The sequence below is a fragment of the Diuraphis noxia genome, unplaced genomic scaffold (genome assembly GCF_037042655.1).
Source record: "Diuraphis noxia isolate RWA-SAM2 unplaced genomic scaffold, SU_Dnox_SAM2 contig0003, whole genome shotgun sequence".
NCBI lineage: Eukaryota > Metazoa > Arthropoda > Insecta > Hemiptera > Aphididae > Diuraphis > Diuraphis noxia.
The window spans coordinates 16,162,732-16,184,093 of record NW_028301713.1 but is presented as its reverse complement, the minus strand read 5'-3'; the positions used below and the strand labels follow the sequence as shown (position 1 = coordinate 16,184,093).

The window sequence follows — 21,362 nt, the reverse complement described above, 5'->3', positions numbered from 1 at the left end:
ATAATAATGATGATGACGAAACAGTTAATTATGATCTTTCGAATACTTTTTTTTCCATAATTGATCAAAATTTTCAAAATAAAGCGGTGAAACCGTTTACAGTTAATTTAATTGTACAAAACAATAATGTAAGCTTCGAAATTGATACCGGTTCACAACATAGCGTAATTTCAAAAAGATTATATCATCAACTGTTTAGTCATATCAAATTTAAAAAAAATGACATTTCGCTATCTGATTACGTCGGCAACGACATTAAACCGATAGGAAAAATATTTGTCGATTCGGTGTACCAAAATAAAAAATTTACAATGTGCCTTTATGTTATCGACAATGGTGGTCCTCCATTAATAGGTCGAAATGATATAAAAAACATAAAATGTTTTACCTTGTTTAGTATTGAAAATGACGTAAGTGTCGATAGTATTATAAAAAAATATAACAATGTTTTTAAAGATGAAATAGGCACTTTTAACAAATACGAAATTTCATTAAATATCAAAGCGGGGGCAGTACCTAAATTTTACAAACATAGGTCTATTCCATTAGCATTAAAGGGAAAAGTTGAAACCGAAATTGAGCGTTTAATCAAAAGCAACATTTTAGTTCCCGTCGACCACAGCGAATGGGCAACTCCAATAGTACCAATATTAAAACCAGACGGCACGGTTAGAATTTGCGGTGATTTTAAAATAACAATAAATCCGGTATTAGAAGGGACTGAATACCCTCTTCCAAAAATAGAACATTTATATGCAAATATTAGTGGTTCAAAATATTTTTCGAAAATAGATTTAAAAGACGCATACCAACAAATGGTTATTAAAGAATCTGATCGCAAATATACCACTATTAACACACATAAAGGTTTATTTAGCTATACACGTAACCCTTTTGGAATAAAGTCGTCAGCAGGGGAGTTTCAAGAAGCTATGGAAACTTCAACAGCAGATCTTGAGGGCATAGGTATATTCCAAGACGACATTATTGTTGCAGGTTCCACTATCACAGAGCACAATGCTCGTTTAGACAAATTACTAAATGTATTGTAAAATGCAGGTTTCAGAGTAAAGTTGAATAAATGCAAATTTATGCAAAAGTCAATTGAATATTTGGGTCACAGGTTAGATGAAAATGGTTTACACACACTAACAAAACACACAGATGTTATAAACGATGCCATTGTCCCAGAAAATAAAACATTGCTAAAATCATTTTTAGGTTTAGTTACGTATTATATAAAATTTATTCCAAACGCTGCAAATATTTTAAAACCATTGTACACTCTTTTACGTAACGGCAGTGAATGGAATTGGACACCAAAATGTGACCAAGCATTCAATAAAGTCAAACAAATTTTAATTTCGAAACCCGTATTGGCACATTATGATCATAATATTCCGATTAAACTCGTTGTAGACTCATCATCTTATGCACTAGGCGCAGTTCTTTCCCATGTGTACCTAGATCGTACTGAAACACCTATAGCATATGCATCAAGAGTTCTATCTGAGTCAGAATGTAAATTTCCACAAATTGAAAAAGAAGCTTTAGCAATTATTTACGAGGTTACGAAATTTTATGACTATTTATATGGTAGGCATTTTCTATTAGAAACCGACCATAAACCGTTAATATATATTTTCGGTGATAAGAAAGGTATCCCAATTTACGAGGCTAATAGGTTACAACGATGGGCCTATGTTTTATCATCATTCGATTTCGACATAAAATATGTAAAATCCGAAGATAATACAGCCGATTTTTTATCACGAATAAAAAGTTCAAAATTAAAAATTGAAAATCACAATGTAGAATGTATTAGTCTTAATTTTATTCACGAACAATCACCTTTCACATTAGACTGGTCTAAAATAAAAATTGAAACAAGTAGAGACACAATTCTCGCCAAAGTATTAAACGCAGTCAAAACAGGAGAATGGAATAGTGATTTTTCTAAAAATTTAGAACTTAATTCATATAATTTACGAAAAACTCAAATTGCAGTGGAACAGGGATGTCTATTATGGGGTTACCGTGTTATTATACCAGCTAAATTTCAAAATAATATACTCAAGGAACTTCATTCGTGTCATATGGGTTCTTCCAGTATGAAAAGTTTAGCGAGATCATACTTTTGGTGGCCAGGAATGGACAAAGAAATCGAAAATATCTCACAAAGTTGCGACAATTGTATTAATGTCAGGCAAAATCCGCCAAAATCTGTAACATCACCTTGGAAATGACCAGAAAACCTGTGGACTAGAGTGCATTGCGATTTTCTTGGTTCATTTCAAAATAAATATTTTTTTGTCATTGTTGACGCAACCACAAAATGGTTAGAAGTATTTCAAATAAATTCTATGACAGCAGAAATTGTTATTCAAAAATTTTCAGAAACGATAGCACGATTTGGAATTCCAAAAACAATTACATCAGATGGTGCAAAATGTTTCACTGGTTTTGAATTTCAAGCATATTGCAAAAATCTAGGTATAAGGCATATGACAGGCGCTCCATTTCACCCAGAATCAAACGGCTGTGCGGAATCAGCAGTCAAAACAATAAAAAAATTTTTTTTTAAATGCTCGACTGCACAATCCCAATTATATACATTTCTTTTGATGTATCGTAATACACCTCATTCAACAACACGAGAAACGCCAGCTAAACTAATGTTAGGTCGATCAACACGTTTACAATTTGACGCGTTAATGCCGAATACAAGTGAAGTGGTTATTGAACGACAAATATCACAAATAAACAATGGTGGTAATAGGATAGTATCATTTAATACAGGTGATAATGTTTTAGCTAGAGATTATAGGAATAATAACAATAAATGGCAAAAGGGTAAAATTATCAAATCCATTAGTTGTAATACACACGATGTAGAGCTCGATGACGGAATTATTTGGAAGAGACACAATGATCAATTACTCATTGATAAATCGCTGACACCAGCGAATAATTCAATTTCACTTACACCCACTAGACAAATAAATGAAAATACTGAAAATATCGAAACCGTAGGTGCAAAACAAAAGCCTGATACTATAATAATAAATAAAACACCCAGACCAATTAGATCTAGAAAACCACCTCAGCGATATTCTCCAAGTGATTATAATTAATGTAATTAAACTTACTAACACACTAACATAGCGATTAAGCAATACACAAAATACTACTTATATATATATATATTTTTTTTTAAGGAAAAAGATGTTGCATATTCAGCATTTATATTATTTGATATTACACCTATACTGTTTATACTAACAATAATCATAAGTATCATATTACGATCGGTGGGGACTGTCCATCGGTTATTAGCGAGTAGAAATATATTGTACGTCATTACGATTTATACTGTCAACAATAAATGTCTATATAATACGTTTATGTTATTATTTATATTTATAATACATAACAATTTATATCATAAGTTCTATGAAAAATATTTTAATTATTATTTTATTTCAATTTTAATTATTAATAAGTTGTATTATGAAAAATATTTTAATAATTATTTCATTTCAATTGTCTGATCTTTTTGCACATTGTTTTCTTTGTGATCTTTTACTGATGGATTTAAGGACTGTGCAGGAATGGTATATATATACTACTTATATATATATATATATATTTATGCAAGTTATAAATAATTACCCATGACTGCGAAGGATCATCTTCATTATAGCACGGAGACATACTCGAGTATCTTGGTGGTGACAAGGGTGAAATGAATAACTAAAAATAATAAAATACATTAAATATTTTTACGAGTGAATAAGTTTTAAAGACTTGCCTCTGGTAAGTTTCCTCCGTTCCAACGTAGCACCCAATGTTCAGCTAATCGAGTAGTTGCAAGTATTTTGAGCTGACTAATGAAATTTATGTCTTCTTTAGGAGTGGATCCAATAATTTTATCATCACTTAAATTTTTGATAATAACGATCATTTTTTCGGGTGTTTTTGGTGGTGAATCAACTTTGGTAAATTCCTGGTCCAAATAATTACCAATAGTCTCAAACTGTTTTAAGACAAGTGGTCGTATGATGGTTGACTTTCGAACGACTGTTTAGACAATACTCCATTCTAAATATTGCAATTTCATTAAATCTGAACGATTTAGCAATACTCGGCACCCGGATTGTGTTTTTGATTCGATGACCAGTACATTTTGTCCTTGGTAAACCATACTCGATAGTGAAATACTATCTGTTTCCAAAAACAGATTTCGCTTATATTTTTGAGGTAGCTCAAGTATAAAAGATAAAATATTCCCCATGAGTGAAAATATTCGTCTTAGAAAGTCGGTTGGTATATTAATATACCGCGATGGTGTTATTATTTGGACTATGGCATTGAAGTCGTCGGTAGGATCAAGTCCTACATTCAAAAACTTAAGGCCGGTGAAGTCAAGTATAAAATTACTGCAGTCAATCAAATCCGCAGGTGGTGCTGGAGGTACATATGTAAAACTTTTCTTGTAAATTGTTGTCATGTTTCCAGTCATGTTTATAATGTAAATAATTTATTTTAAACACTTTTTATAATAAAACTCGCAAAATTTAAAAAAAAACAGCATCGAACGAGCTAACGTGTATAATCGTTTAAGGCAGTAAACGGACTAAACGACTGCCGACTCTTTCAGCCATGGATCTCTATATATATGTTGACAATAGCACGACTAGAGACCTGTCACCGCAGGTCGCGGCCGCAGCAGGTCGCTCCGTTGATCACGTGACGAGTCGGGTGGCATCGGCGGTGGTGGTGAATATAACTTGTATAAGTAATAGAGTCTATTAAATAGACATATATATAGTATACATATAGTAACAGCTATATACGATATGAATCACATGGAAAGGTATATCAGGTATGTGGCCTAGTGGGTTAAAGCGTTATTGTTATGAGATGGGGTCTAGGGTTCGTTCCTCGATCACTTATTTTGTAGTTTTTTTCCCGTCATAATATCAATTGCACACTTGCGCTGATATGATCAGTGATAACATGATAATTGATAATGGATCGGTGATAACATGATAATTGATAAGGGATCAGCGATAACATGATAACATAATCAGTGATAAGGGATCCGTGATAAGGGATCAGGTTTGGAATCACGATTGGATCTGTGCCGGGACAGATCCCAACGTTCCAAGTGATTACCGCGCATGCGTCAGGACTTGGCATTTTGACAACATAATTTCTTATCAACGATTTCTATTCTTATCAGAGTTTAAAATTTAATTAATAATTATTATTAATTACACAACAATAATTGAACAATACAACATTACACAATAATCAATATTCGACATTCGTTTCGTATTTCGTTAATAAATAATAATAAAAATCAATGTAGTCATTGTACAATAACCATAGACATATTCTATGACAATAACACACAAAAATACAAAAAAAAAAAATTATATAAAATATAATATAAATGTTGACATTTTGTAGTATCATATACTTATCTTATTGTATCCTAATGCTTAGTATTAACCTTGTAAAAACATTTAAGAATACATTTAATTTAATTTTTTTAATAGTTTGTGTATTTTAAAGTGCATCATTACCTACGATTTATACAGTTAACAATAAAGAATTGTAAAATATGTTTGTGTTATTATTTATTAAATCATAATAGTAATCCTCAACAAGTTGTATACAATTGTTCAACATGTCCACCATAAGGCAATGTACAACTAGGAACAAGTCCAATTAATTGAAATGATATTTGGTAATAAAATTATAAAATATATTATTGTATAAAAATGAAATTTTTATTTTTATTTAGACTATGAAAAAAAGTATTCTATTATTCAAATATTACATTAAAAATAAAAAAGCTACTGACTACATTATTAGTTAACATATATATTATATATACATGACAGAATATTTAATATTTCAAATATTGCGCGGGAAATATAGACCAATAAGAATAGTGACCTTCACGACTATGATAAGCATAGAATTCATTGATAAGAAATTATGTTGTCAAAATGCCAAGTCCTGACGCATGCGCGGTAAGCACTAGGAACGTTGGGATTTGTCCCGGCGCAGATCCAATCGTTTGGAATCGGCTATTTAATCCTACTGGCACTATTGCTATTGATATTGGATATAGTCAATTATCAGAGTTGTGTGCTACAATGGATATTTCATGTATGTCTTCCAATACATTTCTAACCGTTCAAGAAGATATTAGTCAACAAATTCATATAATCGCTGAAAGAGAAATGCAAATTTCTGGCGAGGATGAGAGACGGCTGGCCATAGAGTCAGGTTCAATTGATACAGATGTTACGCCAATGTGTACAGTAGTGGCTGACGGACAATGGTCAAAAAGAAGTTATAAAACGAATTATGATGCATTGTCTGGCGTAGTAAGTTCTAATAAACTTTAGTTTTTCGTCAAATCTTTATAGATACCGGTGAGAGATATAAGCGCCAAATTGAGATAATAAAAAAAAGTCATATGGTACGAAAACGCCAAAGTCTATGGGTAGGTTAGATATAGGCCTAACAAATATTCAATTTAGAACTTTATCGTTATGTATATTATTGAAATTATTTTTTTTTAAATTGATAAAATCAAACGATTTATTAAAATGATTTAAAGGTACCTTTGGCGTTTGTGTCCTACAATTTTCGACGAAAATGATATGTAGTTTGTGTGTACCTTTGACGCTTATTAGTTATTTCATACAGCCATAGATACAATAGCATTTTATAGACACGATAATACAATAAATTATGTTATGACCTGTTTTAATTTTATAGGCAACCATTATTGGGTATAAATCAAAAAAATTTTGTTCATCGAAATTCGTAACCGATGTGCTGTTTGCCAAAGAGCAAAAAATAAAGGTTTACCCATATCAGTAGTATGTTTTGGGGCATTCTGGAGCTCCTCCCCCTTAAATTGTACATGTAAAAGCATAGGCTCCTCTGTATGGCAATTCGTAGTACATGCTCCTCCCAAGCTCCTCCGAAACCGACAATAATTAAGCAATATAGGCAACCCACAACATAATTAAATTCGTCACACGCCGCCAGATCCTACACGTGACAAACACATATTTTACCCCTTCCTAATCAAATACATTACTTCCCCTTTTATTTCCCCTAATGAAATTTTTTTTAAATATAATATTCTGGTATACAGTTTTATAATATTGATCCGTTATGGTATTTTACGTATTAAAATATACACGATACCACATAGCACACATTAGTTTTCCATTAAGTACATTATAGGTAGTTAACCAGTCATTTGTTCGTTCATGGCACACACACACACAAATTCGCACATAATTTCAAGTACACACATTCCATTCTATCCCTAACACCTTTTCTCGCGCCTTTACCTCATTATCCGTCTGTACGACTACACACCTATATAGACATGTCCGTACATATCCGAGACATGTCTGAGTATGGTCGATGATTACCAGACTAAAAGTAGTGCATTAAGTAAAACGAAGCCAGTCCGTGTATTACCGTCTATGTGTATTGTTGTGTTTTGTCGTCTGAGTTCTAAAGTGTTTTTAAGTGTATTCAAATATTTTACAAATATGTATTATAAAAATTTTATTATTTATTTTTCTTAAGCAAACAACAGTAGTATGAAATGGCCGGTTCTGGTGACCCCCCGCTTCTGCCCCCACCCGCCCGACCATCACTGAGCGCTAGAACCTCCACCCACCCCCCGCCAATGCTGCGCTAGTCTGCGCTAGCATGCGATACCCCCTCCACCCACCCCCGTCTATGCTGCACTTGTCTGCGCTAGTCTGCGCTACCCCCTCCCTAACCCCCCGCATGTACCGCTTCGCCTACGTCATAGACGCCGGGACACCACGCTACCCCCTACCCCAACCACAGCCTATACCGCGCCACCTACGTCATAGACGCCTGGCCACCGGGCTACCCCCGCCCCCACCTCCTGCCTGTACAACCCACGCCGAAGACACCGGGACACCGGGACAACAGGCTACCTCCTTCCCCGCCATCCAGCCTACGCCACCCACGTCATAGACACTGGTACACCACGCTACCCCCCCCCCCCCCCTACCCCAACCACAGCATAATCATTTATAGTTAGCGAGATGCCAAGTCAGATATTAACACGATTAAATTGTTAAACATAATTTTATTCAATGAAAATGTATATACAGATATTATATAGAGAGTACAGTGTAATAATGAAAATTGATTTAGCTGCATGTTAGCCGACGACGTCATACGATTCCGATTTACATATACGGTCTTGACTATTATCATAACGATTGTCACGATTGATATTGTTAAATTCATTTTTAACGTTTTCGATAAATTGTGCGCCTTTATGTAATAATACAAATACACATTCGGGATTATGCACGGCGTGTTGCTGCCACACTTCGTCATTTTCCTCCCATTTTACCAACAATAACCCGCAGTAATGACATTGTACAAAGTCGCCGGTACCGGTATAAGCGAATCCTCATTCGGCCAGCGAATATTTATCTTGACGCGACCGCGTTGGATGTGAATCGTATGTTTTCAGTCTCGATAAAAACGTTGTATACTCGGGATTCGAGTTATCGTGTACCAAACGCACTAGTGATCGGCAATCGGCCGAGCATTTTAATAAATTCATTTTAATACATTGTAGAAAAATAATAAACCGCTGATAATTCGCTTTAGCTGTCTGATCGCGTATAAGACACTTGCGGTCGGGGGTAACGGTCTCACAGTAACTCCAGGAATTCCCGACAACGCCAGGAACGGGAATTCCCGGAAATTAAAAAAATTGTTGAATCGTCGGAGTAGTAAAATAGTATAATATTATTAGCATGATAAAATAACATCATTAATTATTCTGATTATTAATACGTTATTTTCTGTCACCTGTTGGCATCACTGCATCGGCAATAATCATGACCACTCATCGCCACAACAACAACTACACTAATCCGTCTATTTATATATTTATTACTAGCCGACCCGTCACAGCTTCGCCCGTGATTGGTTGTTTATTTTGCCTTCGGACCATGATATGTAGAATTTTTTATTCAAATATTATTGTTTATTGTGATCGGCTAGTAAATATATTATATATATACTAATAAATATCATTAATTTCTTCTGCTGTTACATTTCTTGGAGAGATTATAGCTCTTTCACATAACCACTGATCTGATTTATTGGACAGATTAAAAATGTCTGGATAAACTGTAGAAATCAACTCTAACACGTTATTGACCACCCGTCCAATCGTGTGATTGACAGAAATGTAACCATTTTCATTTTCTAAAGTTCCATTTCCAATTTTCAACAACTGTGCTGGAAAAATATCGTCCCCTCCGCATAAATAAACTCTCATGTTTGTTCGCAAATAAAGTTTTTCAACATGGTTCCATATATGGGAAGATTTTAAGCAAGCATTAACGACATCAGCTCGAGTACCTTTAGGGATTACTGGTAAGGTTTGACGGAAATCACCAGCGAAAACGAATGTTATGCCACCCATAAACTTATTATTACACCTAAGATCTTTTAATGTTCGATCAATTGCTTCGATATGTGATCTGTGACTCATTGTACACTCATCCCACACAACGAATGAGGTTTTTTGAAGAATTTTTCCATGAGGGCCATTTTTACGAATCGGACAAACGTATTCTGTATCAAATAATACATTTAACGGTAACTTGAAAGTCGAGTGAGCAGTTCTGCCGCCACTAAGGAGAGTTGCTGCTATACCAGATGAAGCTACTGCTAATGCAACTTTACCTGAGGATCTAATTTGAGCCAACAACAAATTAATTAGGAATGTTTTTCCTGTACCACCCGGAGCATCTAAAAAAAAAACTCTTCCTTGATGATTCATTACGCTTTCTGTAATAACATTAAAAGCATATTTTTGATCATTTACTAATTTTGGTAAATTGATTTCTATAAATTCTTGTAATCGGTTATTATCGTAAGAACGCAAAATTGAGAATTCAAAAGGATCAGATGCATTTTCATTTCGAACAGGTGAGTTTATTCCAAATTCAGTTAAATATTTTTCAGACAGAAAAACAACTTTATCTTCTATTTCAATCAAACCTTTATTAAATATTTCATCAGAAAAATTAAATTGCAAGTCATTTAATCGAGTGCGCTCTGTAAGAAGAATATCTTCACAAAAATCATTTCTGAACTGTTCCCACAAAGATTGAGGTTCAGACGGTTGGCAGAAAACTATGATTATTGCGAATAATTCTCTTAATTTTGAAGGACTTTCTGAAAGAGTTGCCTCCGCTAGAGTATTTTTCCATTGCTCGTCATTTTCTAAAAGCCCAAGAGCAAAACAGGAAGCTTTAAAAGTCGCGTGAATGACTCCATCAAAGGCCTTCAAGCTTTCAAATGAAGTAGGACCTTGTACATAATTTAGTAACAATCTTAAATGGAAGCACTCACTTTGATTTGGGTGAATCGTGTAAATTCTACCAATGGCAGTGTCCATTTTTATTCCTGGCCAACCTGGAACATCTTTTCCCCGTCTTCTCTTTAACCAGCCTCTGCTATTATCCCAGGTGTAATAAGAAGGAACTTCATGATAGAACAGTGTTTTCGCAAAATCATCATGTGAACACAGTTCAAAAAATGCAGTTAGTGTCGTTTTTCTTGGATTTTCAATAACTTGATGAAGATTATTATCATTAAAGAAAACACGCTGTCCATTTTCTAGATGAACAGCCAAGTGCTGAACTGTCGGATCTCTATCATGGATTTCAAAATTGAAAATTCTCCAAAACGCTTCAGAAGTACATATGTATCGACCATTCAAAAAATTTGTAATCTCATCGTTTTCACGATTAACAGAAAAAGTAGCTCTATCTGATCCTTTATTAATATATTTACATATGTATTTTATCGCTTTAACCGTATGACAGTATTCTACGTTAATATGCGCATTAAAGCACCTAGATAGCACTGGACAATACGGTACAACCCAACGGTTGTCAACCACGATTTCTGTTTTACCACGAACTTTTAATATTGCAGTATAACCTCCATCATCTGGTGATCTCCGTCGGTAAGTCGGATAACCATCATCTCCAGTTTGAGTATCCTTGACCAATTTGTGAGGGTATTTCTTACTACATTTTCCAATATTCATACATGGCGATCTAATATTTAACTCGCCGCATGGGCCATGAATCATATTCTTGCAAACTATTTCATAAAGTATAGGATCTCTGTCTTTGTTTGGTATCTCGGCAGAAATAATTTTATCAATTTCATCTGGCTGAATTTTCGTTTGTAACCCCAAAAGAATGTGGCAGTGTGGCAAACCTCGTTTTTGCCATTCAACACTGTAAACATAACAATTTACATCTCCGAAAATATATTTATTTTTTAATACATGCATAAACTTTTTTAGTTTGAGATGAAAAACTCTAGAGATTATATCGTGTCTATCAAACGACTTTTGATCTTGAAATAATTCATTTTTTATTTCCGGCCATTCCGGGTTGCATGTAAAAGTAATAAATAAATCTGGACGGCCAAATTTACGAACATAAGTCATGGCATCCTGATTTTTTTCATGCATGTAACGTGGGGAGCCAGTAAAAGAGGAAGGAAGAATTACTTGTTGCCCAACGTTATTAGCATTAATATTTGCATCATTGTTAACAGCATCTCGGAGGTGAACATAATCATCCGCACGTAGTTGTTTTTGATGGTTACGAATAAAGTGTAGTCTTTCAGAAATCAATTTTGCCATCATATCTACGGCGAATTGGCTGAATAATGTTTTGTAATAATGTAGATGATTTAGACTTGTTTCTCTAACCATAAACCTATAAGAATAAAATTGCATGCAGGATACAGTTTTGGTTCGATTTTGGTTATTTTCCTGTAATATATTAATGTGATAACCGTCTTCGCCTCTAGTATACATCAATGGATATTGCAGTGCATCATAAGATCTATTCAATTCGGAAACTCGACTCAATTGTCCACTCCGACCGTGCAGAACTATATCTCTGGGACCTTTATCTTCATTAACTAATAATACAGCTACTTCATCGATGGTAGGTGCATTATATTGACCTCTGTGTTCATCTTGAGGAACTCTGTCAGCATGAATAATTAACTTAAAGTTTTGCAACTCATCAAAAGACCTCGACTCCAGATTAGATCTAAAGCTCTGTATGAGGTGATTATTTTCACGCAAAACTGTTTGCAATGATTCAATGAGACCTCTTTTCATATTTGGAATCATATTTGTTCGAATAGATATTTGATCCGGCTCTGACATAAAATATATTTGTAATAATTTAGCATTATTTCCAATTTCGGGTAATAAACTACCTATTAAATGATGCACTTGACCCTGAATTTTAAAAGAGGGCATGAAGTTCCCTTCACTTATTTCGTTTGCTCCAAACGATGTCATTTGAAACAGAGTGTTATACCGTCTAGAATTATCAAAGAAATGTTTTGATAGAGGGTGAGAATTATCAATTAAACTTTTAATTAGGTCTGGAAGATCCTCAAATTGGTGTGAAACAACTTTACCGTCAGCGCAGCAAAGTCCATGGGTTTCATCTTTCCATTTTTTTGCATGGCACTTAGGACATAATATAGTCATTCGTCCAATTTGAAGCGCTTTAATATTTAAATAATCAATCTCGGATTGATAATTAAACGCTGATTTCATACTCAAAGCGTTACGTTGCTCCTGAGCACGTGTTTGAGAACGTTCTGGTGTGTTATTTTGTTGCCTTCTGTTATACATTCGAGATGCATTGGCAGTTCTTCTGCTAATGCGTGCTCTTTGCGCTCTCGGCATGATAATGAATTGGCCACTTACTCAAAATTTGGGTAAGAAAAAAAAGTAAAAAAACTAGGTACAAATTATGCCAGTGTGCTGATGCCAGTGACTGATGTTCTCTTAGATTGTTTACTATAATGTAATATTACAAAAACTTTAGCCACAGCAACGCGTGGCCGGGTCGGCTAGTAATATTATAATATACAAACATGCCCGATAAACCAATAGCAACCACTATATAATACACTACTTATTATTATTTTAATCTGCAACAATAAACTAAATTTTTTATAATTTAGTTTGTTTTTTTCTAGACAGATGGCGCCACTGTTGTATTTTTGACATACAGATTTCCTACATTTCGGGTGGATTTTCATAAAATATTCTTTCATAATAACCTTGTTCTATCAGTAACCAATAGTAACTATATGTCATACAATAAGATTACCATATGTTTCCATTTTATATAAGAACAACTCATCCTCTTTGGATCTGCAACCTATAGAACCGTAACAACTAAAAATATTTAGTATATTTTTTGGCCGAAAGAGGGCGCCACTACTTTGATTCTGTTTTTGATTTTGTATGAACTTTATACTTTTTTTTTATTGACAAAAGTGTTACTATAACCTTCAGCGGAGTGTCGGGTTTCAGCCAAAAAAAATTTCAACCAAATCGGTTCAGTAGTTTTCTCGGTTAGCGCGGTCTAAGAAAAACCCTTATAATTTTATATAATAGTATAGATTAAAATATAAGTAAAAATAATTATACTCTATGGTAAAAATATGTAAACACATGGTAACACACTCTATGGTAAACACATAGTTCTGATAACGATTACAAATTATTTCAATATTGTGAGACGTGAGTTTATTCTTTCGTATAACAGTACATTCTTTATGGCTACATTTTTATTTAATCCATTCCTTTAAATTAAAAATAGTAGCTTGGCTTTATAGAAAAAAATAAATATGTCGTTCAATATTATAAGGAAGTATTTTGATTATAGCGATTGTTTAAATAAAATTAATTACCACTGTAAATATTGCGAACAGTTGTATACCCACAAAAACACAACAAAAATGACTAAACATTTGACCAACAGTAAGTTGTGTAAAATACCACATGAAACCAGAAAGGCTTTATTAAGAGAACTTAATATATTTGACAAACCCAAAGTTGTGGTAAGTATTTTACCTGTTAAATATATCATATTAATTGAAATATGTATTGTTGTAAGCTTATACATATAATGCAACTTTACATTATTAGATGCGAACTGTCATGAGTAATTCTCAGCTGAGTAGTCAAGAAATAGATTCACCAGATGAAGTTGATACTAACAAAATGTTAAATAATACAGAAAATACAACAGTGCCCATATTTGATGTAATGAAATCATTTGTTGATAGAATGGATGACTCTTCTAAGGTATTATGATGATAAATACTTATTATATAATTTTTTTTTAAATACTAACAATAATAATAAAAAAAAAATACATAGAGCCATCTATAATTTTAATGGTTATAGATATTTATTTATTTATTTTTATTTATTTATTATTTATTTACAAACAAACAATCAATATGTTACTAACCTAAGTACACTATTTCCAGAGTACATAATATAAAATTGTATCAATATGGTATTATTAATAAATATAAATTATATTTTTAATGAAGTATGATCACACATTTTTTAAAAATTTAAGTGTTAAGAATAAAATATTAATATACCAAGAAAATTATTTATTAATAATATTATAATTAATGTATACTTCCAATGTTGTATTAATAATATCAAACATTGTAATAGAATATTATTTAATATTTATCTTAAGAACTTTTAAATTTTAATACATTTTCACTAACAAATTATATTTTACTTTTTTATAGAATGAATTAGACAGATTATTAGCCAGAGCTATAATTTCATCAGGAACACCATTCTCCATTGTAGAAAATCCTCTTTGGGTAAACTTTTTTCAAAAAATTAGACCATCCTATAAAATACCCCAACGAAAAGTGTTGTCTGGTAGATTACTAAATATAGAATATGAAGAAGTAAAATCTGCTGTTGAATTACAAGTAAGGAGTTCAAAGTTCTTATCACTTCAATTGGATGGGTGGTCTAATTTAAGAAATGAAGGCATTATTAATTTTATTATTTCAACGCCTACTCCTTATTTTGTTAAATCTGTTGAAACAAAGTTAGAAGCTCATACTGGTTTATATCTTTTTGAAGAAATTGATAAAGTTCTTACATCATACGGAAGTACAAAATTTTTAAGTGTCATAACTGATAATGCTAGCAATTGTAAGAAAGCTGGATTATTAATTGAAAAAAAATATCCATATATATCTTCAATAGGATGTATGTCCCATACATTACATTTATTATGTTGTGGTATACTTAAATTAGGATCAGTGAAACAGTGTATACAAAATGTTAAAAAAATAGTAAAAGCTATTAAAAGAAGTCAGCGCCTTGGAGAAATGTTTCGCAACATTCAAAACTCACCAGAATATCAATCAAAAAAATCTTTATGTTTACCAGTTAAGACTCGATGGGGATCACATTTAACCATGTTAAATTCAATTGTAAGTAATAAATCTTGTCTTCAAACATTAGCTGTTCTAACAGAAGGGTCAGAATTATTAGATACAGAATTAAAAAGTATGCTATTAGAACCTGAATTTTGGTTGTACATTGAGCACATCATTTGCATTTTAAGTCCTATTGTTACTTGGGTAATAAGGATGGAAAATGATGAATCTATTATAAGTTTAAGTTATTCATGCTTTAATGATATTGAATTGGCAACTAAAAGTGTATTAGAACGTACTGCAATGTTGGCAGAGCTTGAAAAAACTTTTATTACATCACAAATGATAAAGCGTAAGCAGTATGCAATAAAACCTATTCACATGGCAGCTCATCTGTTGGACCCAAAAACAGAATCTTTGCCTATAAGTACAGATTATGAAATGGAAGGAATTGCTTATATTAACATGCTTTCAGAAAATGACCCGAACATTATGGAAGATTTTTCAAATTTCAGATCTCGCAGTGGTGGAATATGGGGAAATCAGTTTATATGGGATTCTGCTGAGTCTACAAAAACTATTAGCTGGTGGAAAGGTCTTTGTCGTAGGTTAGTATATACAAAATATAGCTGTAAGAATACTGAGTACCCCTCCAACATCTGCTGCTACCGAGCGGTCTTTCTCCACATTTTCCTCTATTCACACTAAAAGTAGAAATAGACTTACTACTGAAAGGGCAATTAAAATGACATATATAACTCATTATCATAGAAGCAATATTAATAGTGTCAAGAACTCAAAAAAAAATAAAAGTAAAATTAACTTGGATCACTTAATGGAAAATGAAGATACTAACAATCTTGAAGCTGATGATGAATGTAGTGAAGGTGAAAGTTTTAGTTCTTCTGATGACTCCGATACAAATGATTCAACTAATAATGATAGTTCAGATAGTGATGGTATTATAGAAGATCTAGACTGCAGAAATCCAAGTAGTTCAGCTTCAGATGTCCATACAACAGAAAATGATATAATTGATATAAACATGGAAGAGGAGGTTACACAAATTGACACAAATTCATTTGTCTTAGTCAATTTCTTTGGAAATACTTTGACAACTAAAAATCAAGTTTTTAAATATGTGTGTATGGTTAAAAGTATTCTGAAAACTGGTTTTAAAGTTCAGGGTCTAAAATCAGTTGGTGGATCTAAAAAACATGTAACGTCACAGAATTTTAGCCTCTACAATATCATTATTCAATTGAACCCACCTTTCCCTTTAATCAATATATCACCATACCTATCGGTCTGCGACCATTACTTTAATTGTATTTATCTAATCACCATAGCGCGTTGCGATTAAGACGAACAATAGTCCTATTACATAATTATTATTGTCCCCCGCCCCCTCCTCAAGGCAGTGTCCAGCGGTCTGTCTCGGCAGCTGTTACCACCTGCCGCCGTCGGCGATACGATCGCGTCCGCCAGTACCTGCTGACAAGACGTTATGAAGCCCAATAATATTGTCTCCCCCCGCAAAAAGCGACACTGCTTCCCCACTCTTTCAAGATTTTGTCAACGGTCACCGACAAGCCAAGCTGTCCGTTGATGCCTCGACACTTTTTTCACGATCGCTGGTTCGAGTCCACGTACGTGTTGTTCTTTGTTCCTGTGTTCCTGTGTTCAATCTGCCGACGATCCGGTCCGGTCAACCCACGCGGTCAACATCGCCATTCTTTTTTTCAATTTTTCATCTGTTGCCGTCGACGACATGATGGGCTAAGTTCAGATCTGGGGCCGAGGATGGCTCGGCGACCAACATATTCAATCGTCATCATTGTAACCGGTGCAGATGGGCCATGTCGGTCACGAGTTGAGGTGTCGACGGCCCACGAGGCCAGCCTATCGCAGCCACCGGTTACCAACGTCTCAAGGCATCAGCTGCAGTCGTAAAATATCTTTTCCCCCCTACTTCCCCTGGTTTTTTTTTTTATTATATATCACTATAATGTTCTTTTTTATATATTTTTTCTTTCATTTTGTCCGCAATGCCCCGGTAACCGTTTTGCGGAGCCGTGGGTCCTTTCTCTCTGATGTTTATATAATGGTATGTCGTCTGACATACCATTCCCTTGCCGGTAACCGCTTGTCGGAGCCGTAACATTGGTATTCCATCTTTTCATATTTTTTCCCCTGTTTCCTTATGCATTGCCATGTGCTTAATTATTATATATTTTTTCCCCTGTTTTCTTATGCATTGCCATGTGCTTAATTATTATATATTTTTTCCCCTGTTTTCTTATGCATTGCCATGTGCTTAATTATTATATATTTTTTACTCTGTTTTCTTATACATTGCCATGTGCCTAATTATTATATATTTTCCTGTGTTATGTGCACTCTGCCATGTGCCTAACTAGTATATATATATATATTGTTTCTAAATAGTAATTGCCATGCAAAATACACTATTATAATTACCTTCAACTTTGCCACGTTTTCTTATTTATTAATATTATTTTATTTACTTTTTCCCTTTTAAATAGATCTTTGGGATTCAAATTCCCATTGCGTGTACAAAAGCCCATAGATTCTACCGACGTGTCCAAAGGACACCACGCGGTTCGGTCTATGGGTCATCACATAAGTGTTCCCCTTGTGTGATGGGTGATCAGTAAGCCCCTAAAAAAGGCCGAAAGTTCACAAACATTTTAAAATTATTGATGGAGATGTATCATTGGTAAAAATTACAGATATCATTTCCAAACTTGATTTTCCAAAGAAAACATATGATTAAAAAAATAAATGTATGATATATATATTTTCTTCAAATATTGATATAAGTGAACAGTGAGTGTTGTAAATTGTTTTTATATATTTGAACTACCTATTAAAACTAAGAGAAGCTTATTTGGTTTAATAAATATTACTATTTACTACTATATTTTGGGTTTTTTTTGTTCATATTTAATTAATGTTGATTAATACATTTTTGAAGTTGTATATGCAAAAAGGGTATTCTATGTATTTTATTAAATTGGTATTTGCTATTTATTATAAGGTAAAGTAATTATTTAAACTAAATTTAACAAAAATCATGATAATGTATATGTTATACATTATCATTTAGTCATTTGATGAGTACACTATAATTCGTTCTCACAATTTATTTAAAGTTCCCGTAAATTCCCGCGTGTTCCCGGGAATTCCCGACGAATAACGTTCCCGGGAATTGCCCATCCCTACAGTGATACTATACGGTATTAGTTCGCGCGCGAAATAATAGTCGCAAAAGTAATATGAAATATTTGAATAGCAAATACAACGTTGAGTAGTTATTCCCCGGTTATCAGATACCCTGCTGCCGTGCCGCCGCGCCGTTGTTGTTGACTACACAGATGTGAGGTATGATGCCGCCGCCACTAACACTGCTAACACATGTTGCACGATGCGCATATTTCGTGTGTAAATTATATATACCATATAATATACCCCGATGCTGAGCGCTGGTTAATCTTAGCAGGCGATTAGTTCTTAAATTGAAATAACAGCGGTCCTGGCGAATACAGATCTGAGATCAGTCTGTGCGTAGAGTTTAAACACGTTCCACGTAGTCCTTGCGTATATTCGTCTCCGCGTCTACATTTTATTTAAAATTTTATTTACATTATTTTAAAACGTTGTTTGTATTACATTCTCGAAAATGTTAAACTGTGCAACGTGCGGAAAAGTTTACGTTCATAAGCGCGATCTGAACAGACACGCTAAAACCCACGATGGATCGACGAATTCGTGTGGAATATGCCTCAAGACGTTCACTCAGCGGAACAATCTCAGTATTCACGTGCAAAATTACCATAGTAAGTACATTGATTATTACCACGTTGAGCCGAAAAAACTTCATTGTTATTTATATAGTTGGGCAAACTAACATTGACGAATTATTACCATATCTTGAATATGTATTATTAATTTTTAAATCAGTTTTTTGTATAATGAAAAATTAGAATTCTACACATAATATGACGTTTTTTCGGATCAACAACGTTTTGCTTAACTCAGGGTTAATAATTAAATTATTTTTAAAATAGTGATCGCTAAAAACACTCCCGAATTCCACAGCGCTGTACGAGTAGGTGGTGCAATGGGTAAATAATTTTTTCTCTTATAAATAATAATAATAACGTCGCTATTTTAATATTAATAATATATGTTAGGTCGCGCATCAGTCATAAACTGGGCACCCCCAGCCACTACCCCGCACTCTCGACCAGATGATCAGCCTCCGACGGTCGTCTTGACTGACCGTCGTTGCCGTGCGGTCTCATCTACTTCCCCACCTCAAGCCTCATCATCATCGTCCACCCGCACACCGGTCATCGTTTCCCCGCCAACCGCACAGGCTATCGTCGGCGGAATAGTCGCGAGATCCCTCGTGACCGTCGCACAACCACTCTTACTTTCACCACCGTCCATCGAGGAAGGCGAGCCTCACACTGAAAATACTAGTAAAAATATCAAACGTAAAAATCCGCGCATGCAAAAGGTTAATACTTTGGGCTTTATTGAGATCGAGTCATCGCAATTTCGGGCAATCGTATGGTATTTCAGGAAGAACGTTGATAACGTAACCAGTTACCGTGCGTTCCTCAATTCGATAGAGTCCGAATTAATAGCGAAATTACGCGAGTGCGTGCGTATTAACCCTATTAAATACAATCTTAAATTAGAGGCCACATACGTCATTCCTAACTTGCACAATTCGGCTCAAAACCACGCTTTTAAAACTTCGGCTCGTGAACTATACGCGCACAGCAAGGTCGAGGGTTTGGTCGATCGTGATTTTGCATCCCTCCAGGCCGAAGAAGATTCTTATGCCGGGAAGTACAGCGGGTTCACCTTATCGTGCATCGACGGCCTGCTCTTGGGTGTGTACGAGTATACACCTATGGGGGGATCGTCGTACTTACCGTTGCCGGAAAGTATTCTGAGTCGGAAAGCCGTGATTAATCCGCAGAATATCGACCGACAATGTTTCAAGTGGGCGATCCTCGCCAAACACGTGTGTAGCGATCGCACACGAGTGGGCACGAATTATGCGAGGGAAGAACACCGATATAACTTTTCAGCGTTATCGAGCCCCACTCCCGTGTCGGAGATAAAATTATTTGAAAAATCGAATCCCGGTACGAGCGTTAATTTATATGGTATAAGAAATTGCACGAAAAATAATAATAAATAAAAAATCAAGTACGCAATCCGTCGCGTACCCGCTGCGCATCACGGATGAAGAAAAGGCCGATCATTTCGACCTGCTACTGATCGCTGGGAAAGACGGCGTGAATCATTATGCGTACACCTCAAAATTTTCACGACTTGCCGCCCCGCAAAAAAATAATCACGAGCATCGGTTATTTTTTTGCAAACGTTGTTTCACCAGCTTCGAGAACTGCCCTTTAAAACATAAATTACACGGTTAGAGGGCGTTGGCCAAGCATCGTTTACTGTGTGGCACGCACAAATCCGTATTACCTCTAATGCCGAAAGAGGGATATACGCTGATATTCGAGGCGTGGCGTAAGACGGAACGGTTGCCGTTTGTAGTGTACGCAGACTTCGAAGCCTTATTACTGAAAACGGGGTGGTAACAAGGCGCGAATACAACGGCGATACACGAACACCATCCCATGAGTTACGGCTACCTCGTCGTCGCGGCGGAGGGGGTACCGTCAGAGTTGTTCGATCAGTTCGACATTCCGAGGGCTCCCGTCATTTGCCGCGGCTCGGCGATGTGGCCAAGCGTTTTGTCCGCGACGTCCTCGATGTGGCCGATAAAATAGCCAGATTATACAAGGAAGTCAACGTGCCGATTATTATGAGTGTTGAGGTTTGCCGTGTGCATAACGAAAAGATGACGTGCGACTTGTGCAGCGGCGTGTTTACCGAGCTCAACTGTAAAACTGCGCATCACGATCACTTGT

At 34.8% G+C, this 21,362-nt stretch overlaps 1 protein-coding gene and 2 pseudogenes across 1 annotated transcript; 1 reads left to right on the top strand and 2 right to left on the bottom strand.

Moving 5' to 3' along the window:
* Positions 1-3,594: 3,594 nt before the first annotated feature.
* LOC107169838 (uncharacterized) lies at positions 3,595-4,522 on the bottom strand (annotated as a pseudogene).
* A 4,602-nt stretch (positions 4,523-9,124) lies between these two features.
* On the bottom strand, positions 9,125-12,280 carry LOC149056809 (uncharacterized). The gene is made up of 5 exons (XM_089223187.1): positions 11,678-12,280; positions 10,974-11,266; positions 10,468-10,673; positions 10,149-10,425; positions 9,125-9,803 (listed from the first exon to the last, which is right to left on the bottom strand). Exons 1-5 carry the CDS (start codon positions 12,278-12,280, stop codon positions 9,125-9,127), a joined length of 2,058 nt encoding a protein of 685 aa, XP_089079313.1.
* Positions 12,281-19,084: 6,804 nt separating this feature from the next.
* On the top strand, positions 19,085-21,015 carry LOC149056808 (uncharacterized; annotated as a pseudogene).
* Positions 21,016-21,362: the final 347 nt, after the last annotated feature.

What these genes read in the sequence shown, in the direction of transcription:
- LOC149056809 (XM_089223187.1), bottom strand. Translation starts at nt 12,280, where the DNA reads ATGATTCCAAATATGAAAAGAGGTCTCATTGAATCATTGCAAACAGTT. An exon ending in TATTGTCCAGTGCTATCTAG is followed by an intron (nt 10,674 to 10,973) that starts GTGCTTTAATGC and finishes TGAAAATCCAAG; the next exon opens with AAAAACGACACTAACTGCAT. An exon ending in CGCACTCGATTAAATGACTT is followed by an intron (nt 9,804 to 10,148) that starts GCAATTTAATTT and finishes GGCTCAAATTAG; the next exon opens with ATCCTCAGGTAAAGTTGCAT.